General features: G+C 41.6%; 1 protein-coding gene across 1 annotated transcript; it reads left to right on the top strand.

Annotated features, from left to right (window-relative positions):
• The first annotated feature begins 1,327 nt into the window (after window positions 1-1,327).
• LOC104674030 (olfactory receptor 2T27-like) lies at window positions 1,328-2,277 on the top strand. The gene is given in 2 exon segments (XM_010378239.2): window positions 1,328-2,111; window positions 2,114-2,277. Coding segments are annotated over 2 exon segments (948 nt in total).
• Window positions 2,278-9,410: the final 7,133 nt, after the last annotated feature.

The raw sequence follows: 9,410 nt of genomic DNA, 5'->3' as shown, positions 1-9,410 counted from the left end.
TCTAGTATCTTACAAGGTTGTTCAGAAATGTAAAATTTATGAATCAATTATTACTATTTGCAGGTGAATGCATATACAAGTAGACATTTTTCTAATTTGGTATCACACCTAAACTTCTTGGCTCAATTCTAATTTGGGTTGTTTAATTCTGGAGGACTTGTTTGGATGAAGGTATTTGGAGCTGTCATTCTCAGAAAGGGATAACTCTAGACCAGTGCTGTGTCGTAGAAATCCTAGGGGAGCCACAGAGATAATTCCAAATTTTCTAGTAACCACATCAAAAATGTAAAATAAGTGAAACTAAATCTAGATCCAAATGTTATCTCTAAAATATTTACCATATAATCAATATAAAGTTTTAAGGAGATATGTTGCATATATTTTTAAGATTTGGAATTCTTAATGTAACTTGTACTGACGGCACACCTTGCCTTGGAGCAGTCATGCACTGGATGGTGCAACTCCGTACGATGCAGAGAAGCTATCCACATAACTGATGTTTCTAAATGTGGTAAGATATTAACTGATATGGATATATATGGATATACATGCATAATCTAACTTCATTTGAGAGATCCCTCTTGGGATAGTCTAATATTTAGTTTATTCATAAAATGTTATGCTCCCATTTAACTTAATTGTTAATGAGTCGTATGTTAACCAGTAGTTTTCTGCTGCAAGAAGGAAAGCAAACACTGCTTGACCCTAAACATTTTCTCCCATGATTTCTTCCTATGAATTCTCGGATGACTTCTCAGAACTCGGCTGTTTTTTATTCAACACAGGCTCGTTTTCAAACATACTACCTGATAGAAGTTGAGCACTCGCATCTGACAATGTACAAATGTGTCCAGAATGGTAGAAATTAGGTTAGATCAATGCAGCTATTCTTCCATAGGCAACATATACACTCTTGGTGATATTCAAACTGCTGAGTGTGAGAACTCGAATCTAGTATAAGGAGGGCAGTCTAGGATGGGGACAATCCTCCTTTCCTCCCACCACCCTCTCCTATTCAATCAGGCTGGTTCCTTAAGTGCGTCCTCCCCGATGTAAGGTGGTACTCGAAAGATGGAGATGAATGTGGTCATGAACAAAAATGGTTTCATCATGAACTCTAAACAGTAGTCACCAAATCAAGAAAATCATCCTTAACTATGATATGAGATGTAGCACAATCCTGCTCAGGCAGCTCTCAGGAAATTGTTATGAGCTTCAAGAAGATGACTTGACCTTGGTTGGTTCATGACTGCTTCATAATGTTTTAGGTAAATCGGATACCTTTCCAACCTTGCCGATATGTCTCTCTTGTGTACCCTACAGAGCTATGGAGCGGGGCGATTATTCCGTGTATGCCGACTTTATCCTCTTGGGTTTGTTCAGCAACGCCCGTTTCCCCTGGCTTCTCTTTGCCCTCATTCTCCTGGTCTTTGTGATCTCTGTAGCCAGCAACATGGCCATGATCATTCTCATCCACATAGACTCCCGCCTCCACACCCCCATGTACTTCCTGCTCAGCCAGCTCTCCCTCATGGACATCCTGTACATTTCCACCATTGTGCCCAAAATGCTGGTGGACCAGGTGATGAGCCAGAGAGCCATTTCCTTTGCAGGATGCACTGCCCAACACTTCCTCTACTTGACCTTAGCAGGGGCTGAGTTCTTCCTCCTAGGACTCATGTCTTATGATCGCTACATAGCCATCTGCAACCCTCTCCGCTACCCTGTCCTCATGAGCCGCAGGATCTGCTGGTTGATTGTGGCGGCAGCCTGGCTGGTAGGCTCTATGGATGGTTTCCTGCTCACCCCCATCACCATGCAGTTCCCCTTCTGTGCCTCTTGGGAGATCAACCACTTCTTCTGCGAGGTCCCTGCCCTTCTGAAGCTCTCCTGCATGGACACGTCAGCCTACGAGACAGCCATGTATGTCTGCTGTATTATGATGCTCCTCATCCCTTTCTCTGTCATCTCAGCCTCGTACACAAGAATTCTCATTACTGTTTATAGGATGAGTGAGGCAGAGGGGAGGGGAAAGGCTGTGGCCACCTGCTCCTCACACATGGTGGTTGTCGGCCTCTTCTATGGGGCTGCCATGTACACATATGTGCTGCCTCTTACCACACCCCTGAGCAGGACAAAGCTGTATCTGCCTTCTACACCATCCTCACTCCCATGCTCAACCCACTCATTTATAGCCTTAGGAACAAGGATGTCACAGGGGCCCTACAGAAGGTGGTGGGGAGGTGTATGTCCTCAGGAAAGGTAACCACTTTCTAAAGAAACTGCATATGCTGCTAGAAATTTGAAATGAAGGATACAAGACTTTGTCGTTGCCCTAGAATTTAAATATTCTCTGCCTGGAAACAAGTCACCCCCATGCCAGCAACTGTGGGGCATGTGAGATTTGGAAAGCTGCCTGGAATTTTAAGGATTTCATTTTTGACAGGAATGAAGGTTCTGAACAATGAACAGTCTGGGATGGCGTAGGCATAATGGGGTTTAGTAGTCACCCATCAGCTTTTAACAAGGTTGTGCACTCCACTAAAAATCCATGGAGTAGCCTGTTTCTGGCTCCGCTCAGTCATGACAAAAGAAACGGTCATCTTCAGCTGCTTCCCTGACTTCTCCAGACTTCTCCCCTTTAGACACTGTCCATTGACCATTATAGAGAATCAACTCGTCAAATATCATATTTCAAACATAGCAGTCACCATCTTATCCTCAGAGGCTGTGTTCTAAGACTCCTGGGGGAAGCCTGTAAACCGTAGTATAGAACCTGATGTCAGTCACAACACATTTGCTCGTCTTCTACCATAAATGTAATGCGTTTTTTCCTTACCCCAAACACTTACCACACACCGTGGCTGTAAGTTTTGCAGTTTGAGGTGTGACAGCAAAATTACCACAAATGTTTTTTCCTTCTACACAATTTCAAAGATAGAAGATGATTCTTACTGTAGATCTCAGCAACCTCAGCATATAACTTTTTTTTCTTGCCAGAACCTCCAGTTAAGAACTGATTGGAATGTGTCTATTACGGATTGGCTGTGTCCCCACCCAAATATCTTGAATTCTAGCTCCTATAATCCCTATATAGTGCGAGGGGCCTGGTGGGAGGTAATTGAATCCTGGGGGGAGGGGTGTCCCATGCTGTTCTCATGATGAATAAGTCTCATGAGATCTGATGGTTTTACAAAGGGTGGTTTCCCTGCACATGCCTCTTACCTTTTGCCATGTAGGACATGCCTTTGCTTCTCCTTCACCTTTACAGCATGGTTGTGAGGTCTCCCTAGCCATGTGGAACTCTGAGCCCATTTAACCTCTTCATAAATTACCCAGTCATGGGTGTTTTATAGCAGTGTGAAAACAGATTAAGTATTTTTCAGAGACATGAGCAGAGGGCCAATATCTTTAGAAATATACAAAACACTTAAAAATTAAGTCTTATGGTAACTGTAGCAGGGTTTTTCCAAATAGATTGACCCTAAATGTCAAGTGTCACTTTGGAGTGGAGAGTAGGCAGGCAGAATTATTTGCAATTAAAATTCTGAGAATCTAAACTCCAAACTGTGGGAGTCACTCTTAGCTTGCAACAACGAAGTCTATACCTACTGATATAAAAGGATTATTACTTCTTAAAGAGTTAAAGGGAAGGAAGAGAAAAAAGAAACATGAAAAGATAGAGACGCCACAAAATACCTTTTATATAAATTACTCTATTTTTACAAGATAACTAAGTTCAACACCAGACAAAACATTGTGACACATGAGTTAGAAACTAATACCAATCAATACATTGTTCACAGGTCTTATTTTTCCTTAGGGTGGGCTTGTATTAACTTTCCTGACATAGCAGCACTTCTCAAACACTTTCTATGACATAACTATAAAAATATAGTTTTATGGCACATTGAGGAAAACTGGCTGACAGCAGAATCAGCTCCCCTGTGGCTGTAGCCAAATCGGGCACTGAGACCAGTCCAGGGTTGTAGAGGATCAATATTGATCGTAACCCATTTGTGGCTCTGTGGACACATCACACCAGAGGGAAGTGTCGATCCAATCAATCCAATAGCTAGTTGGAGAACTTTATAGATGACATATAAAATATTTAGGAAGAATTATTGAATCACATTCTAAAGGCTGAAAAAGGTACAGGGTTTTCTGTTCATCTGTAACATGGGGTATAAGGTATGTGTCTAATGGATTTGTGATGACTAGAAATAAGTAATGTGCCCATTAGCCGACTTAATGCATGAAAAGCATTCATTGATGTTATTACTCTTACGGAAGTCGTTCTGCTTCCCAAACAAGACCACCTTTTCCCCATTACCTTTCCCCATTAGAGAAATAAATGTTAGGAAGTTCAATTTTCCTAATGTTTAAATATCTTAATATACTCTTGTGAAAAATTTCCAGAAAATATATAACTTGTTTTACCTTCACTTTTCTCTACCCATTGCATCCTTTCCCTCATTCTAGTTTCTCATGTCTCCTTTACTCCTACTGAATTCAACATTCTTCTGTACTATGCATAAGACAAATAATTCTGAAGAACACTTAACCTGTGCAACAAATACTTTTGTGAAAATAGAGGGTAGGAGAAAGTAGAAGGAAAATAACTCTTGGGACCCAAACTCAGCCAAAGGGAAAAGTCAAGCTTTGGGAACTGTCATGCAAAAAACTAGTTTATATTGTTCCTGACTGGATAGCTACAGACTCCACACTGTTCCCGAATGGATAGCTAACACAGATAGAAGGCTACAGCCCTCCCCAAGGAACCTCCCTCACAATTTGCTCCCGAGGAAATTCCTTGCTGGCCCAAAGATCTTGACCCTAAAACCATTTTGTTGAATGTTGTGCTGACAATGTAAATGAGCGACTTATCTTCAGAGGCAGTGGACAGACAGGCTTGGGGGTCGTCCCTCCACTTCCCTGAAAGAAATGCGTATTTGACTTTCCTTTGTGTACCTTTACATACAAATCAGATTGAGCAGGAGATGAATGCCCAGTTGACTGTTCCTCTAAACCCTCTCCTTTCACATCTAAAGTGCAAGTTCAGTGAACACTGATGAAAGCCTTGAAAGAAGGCAACCACTTACTCCATTTACCCACACTTCCCCCCCCTCTTTTGTTCCCCTCAAATTTAAATATTGAAGTCTCCCAACCCTCTTTGGAAGAAGCACAAATCTCGGATGCTCCTGTCATTTTGTGTTCCTTTTTCCCAGGTGCATCCTCAACCTTGGCACCAGAATCCTCTGCACTGAGACTTGGTTCCAATGCTCTTTGGTTCACACTTATATTTACAACTTTAAATATTTCTCCCCAAACAAAATAAGCCAGTGACTTTTGAGAAACAGGTTTTTTAAAGAAATTTAAAATTTTCAATTTAGAACAAGGCCCTTGTCCCCAGATCACTTCTCAAAATCTCTCTGGAGAGATGCCAAGATTCCGTAAGACATTTTCATGATGAAATAGCAAGAAACAATTCCAGTCCTTCACTTGGGAAAACAATGCACCCTCTGCAAGAAAGGATGGGCTGCTTCTAAAATCCATGGTAAACCCAGTCAACCTGGCTTAATTGCTAACACAGGAATCCTTCCTGGGGGATGTGGGAAATCTATTAGTGAAAAGACTTTCTGACCTAGCCTCACCCCCACACACATGTAGTTTAAGAAGTCTGACTTTCCACTGCTGCTTTAGAAAGACTTGGACCCAGCTTCTGAGGTAGGATCTTAGATTTCATGAAAAACAGAACATTACCCAGATATTGGGATGTTTTCTTGAGGTGTTCCTCTGTAACTGTTAAAAGGCCACCTTACTGTGAGCTTATCTGCTGCTAACTGAGGCGCAGTGGTCGTCTCAGGATTAAGAAGCATAAATACATATATTCAACTTAATTGGCAAGCAGCCAATTGGAAAAAGGCATTTAGCATGAAACGTGGGAAGCGAAGGGAAATCTAATAGTTTAGAAGAACATGAAGAGACTTACTGGAGGAAAATGGCAAGAGCTGACAGCTGGAAGAATGTACTTAGGTATTCACAATGAGAAAGTTTCAGACTTGAACCGGTAGCAAGGGTGCATATTATTGGATAAGCATAGGTTGGCCTCTGAATGTTTTGCTAAAATTTTAATTTACATTTTAAGTTAAATGATTGTTGCTCCCTTCATATGCATTTAGGTGTGGCTGAAGACTTCATGCATGTTTGGAGGGAAATATTTTTTCCTTTTCATTCTAACCTTCCTCTTCTATTTACCTTATAAGGCATCCACATGTGCCTAAGATAAAATCTTAAAAAAATAATTAAAATAAACTATTAAAGAGGTCTCCTAGAAGCCATCTTAGCACAGCATATAAAAGCCTGTTGAGTTGAATAATTGGAGCCCAGGGGCAGATGTGGACATGTTGGAAGCTCAGACTGTAGGGTGGGCATAATGAGTGCATTGTTTGTAGCTGCAGGTGTCTGCGGCTCAGCTCAGCTCACCACTGCTGCTCCCGTGTAATCCTCCATGCCCTCACTATTTCTTCTTCTACAGCATTAGCAGGGTGGACTTAGATGGGCCATATGCCAGATCCTTTGATTTCTAATTGCCACCACGCGAAACTAGACCTTTTACTCTCAATACTCCAGGAAATCAGATGCACTTACTTCTTACTAGTCCATTGGTGACAATCCTTGGCAATATAGTTTAGGTAAGTTGGCATCTAGCAGTTAAAACCTATATTCCTCAAACTGAACTAATTTCTGGCATAGTAAGTGTTCGGTAAATGTTAGCTACTTGCCGTTATAGTGCTGAGTTTTTTAAAGCAAAGAAAATCTCTTCTATCTTATGCCTAACTTTCCACACCGAAAATTTCCAAAATGTCGGTTGATATGGGAGGGGAAAGTAGGTTACTTTTCCACTAATGACAAGTTACCATTTAAATATGCAGATAGAGGGGGTATGTAAGGGCAGTATGTAACTAGAACTGGAGACAAGGTTAAAGGAAAAGAGAAATTCACATCTTTGGATACTACATTGCTGTGGAGAGAAGGGGGATAAAATCTGATTAACATAGGAAACAAGGTCCACATGAGTTCATTCATAAAAGTAGACCAAAGTTGGGGGGAGAGGGGTACAGGAGTAGCTTGTGTAGGTAGAAAAGGAGTTCCGTGGCCAAAGCCCACTGTGGCTATGAACACTTGTGAGTAGCAATTAATATTAATCTTACTTTCAAGGCTAAAACTGCCAGATCTTTTGTACGTACCTATTTCAGCATGTAACTTTCTTACTGAAACAATTCCCGTTTACACCTTATTTCTCAACACTGAGTTCTGGTCTCTCCGCCTTCACTTTCCAGCCACACTCCACCCCACACACCTCAGCTCTCCATGGGCTGTAGTTAGACTGGACTCTCCCCTTTCTCTTACCCCAGGTGCCTGCTAATTCCTGCTTTCGAGCCTTTTCTGACATTATTCACACTGTCTTTGATCATGTCCTCTCCTTCAGTCTTGAGTTTCAGAATCAGACCGGTTTCCCTCTCTGCTATTGCACTGTTTAACTGAACTGACTCCTGTCTTCTGGTTCTTGTGATCACTGTTTTCCAAAGCAGTGATCCACCTAGATTCTCTTTAAAAGTTTCATGCTTTAAGATCACTTTAGTCTCTAGCCCCAGGGTGAACCTTTGAGGTAAGGAATTCTGACATAGTATTCCTCTCAACACTTCTATTTCCACAGTTTTAGCTACCTGCAGTCTGCCAGGTTCCTGCTATCTACCATGTTTAAAAATATTAAATGAAAAAATCTCGAATTTTAAATTGCACACCATTTTGAGTAGTGTGGTGAACTCTTGTGCTGCAGAGGACGTGAATCTGGCTTATTCACGCTGTCTGTGCTACCCCGAGTCAATCGGTGGCTGTCCAGGTCATCGACTGTGGCGGGCTCACAGTGCTTGGATTCAAGTAACTCGTAATTTTTCTCAATGGCCCCGAAGAGATGGAGCAGTGAAGTTGGCAACTTAGATGTGCCAAAGAGAGGCTACGAGATGCTTTAAGTAAAAAGGTGAAAGTTCTTGACTTAAGGAGAGAAAAAACCTCATAAGCTGAGTAGTTTGCCAAGATCTATGTTAAGAAAAACTTTATCTTTGAAATAATGAAGGAAAAAATTGCAAGTTCTGTCACACATCAAACTGAAAGTTACAGCCACAGTATATTGTCTTCGGTGTTCTGTTTTATTGTCAATCCCTTCCTTACTGTGCCTAATCTATAAATTCAACTTGATCATAGGTATGTATGCATGGGATAGAAAATGGTGGATGTATAGGGCTCAGTGCTGTCTGCAGTTCCAGACATCCACGGTGGGGAGTCTTAAATTGTCTCCCACAGATAAGGGGAATCTGTACCTCTGTCCACTACTCAAGCTGATGTGTAGCATCTTCTGGTTTGCGGTGACTTCATGTATGTAAAGCTTCGAAAGTACCCGGCACATGTAAAGCCCTGTTCTTTATGGTTTGGGAAATACCACAACTTTGTTTCTCTTCCTCTATCTCTTGGTGCCTTTCACACCATTTTCTCTTTACAAGCTTTAATCAAAGCAGAAAGATCCCAATATACTATCCTTGGCCCCCTTTTTCTCATTCAGTGATGAATGATGACTCTTGGAGCTACGTGGCACTTTGGATTCGTAACATGTTGGTGACGACGTTGCCATTCTTTTACTGAAAGAACACAGGTCTGGAGAAGTAACTATGCATGTCATCCCCAGAGCAATTTAACAGCTGAGTAAAGCACAATGGCATTAGCTGTTGTGGTTAAATAGCTTTTAAAAAGGCCCTGACACATTTTCATTTTTAGAAGTCCCCACTTTAGACTTAAAATGATTTGCTTTTATGAGGATTTTTGATATGATACATTAATCGATCTTAGCTATATACCCCTTAAGAATATTGTCAGTTGCTATTAATCTTAGCTCACACTGTACTAAGTGAGTCTTGAACACGGAATGTGTTTGCGCTTGAGGCGTTCTGTCTCCAAGGATGGAATGGAAAACCCCTCCCTTTAAAGCTGTGTGCCAGATACATTGTGTCAAGTGGAGAAGGTCAGTTCTGGTTAGCAGCTGGATTGCCACAGAAGAGACACTGGCTGATTCTTATAGCTCTAGTCATGCTGAATTCCCGGAAAGGGGTGTCAGAATGAATTGCACGAAGCTCTTCCTGGTAGAAGAACATCGGACCTCTCGGAGTTCTCTTCATACCATTTTCAGTGAGTCACCAATTATGCTTGATTTCTGTGGCTTCTCCCAGAACAACCCCAGGACTGTTGTCCTGAAACATCCAGCTTAGATCACCTGGCACCCTGCAGAGATTCTCCTCATTCTCTTTCCTGCTTCTCGCCATGTGGCAGGTAGAATAAATGCCTCTTGGTGAGCT

This window comes from Rhinopithecus roxellana, chromosome 8, assembly GCF_007565055.1.
Source record: "Rhinopithecus roxellana isolate Shanxi Qingling chromosome 8, ASM756505v1, whole genome shotgun sequence".
NCBI classification, from domain to species: Eukaryota; Metazoa; Chordata; class Mammalia; order Primates; family Cercopithecidae; genus Rhinopithecus; species Rhinopithecus roxellana.
Note: the sequence above shows the minus strand (reverse complement) of the source record. Positions and strands in the feature narration are given on the sequence as shown.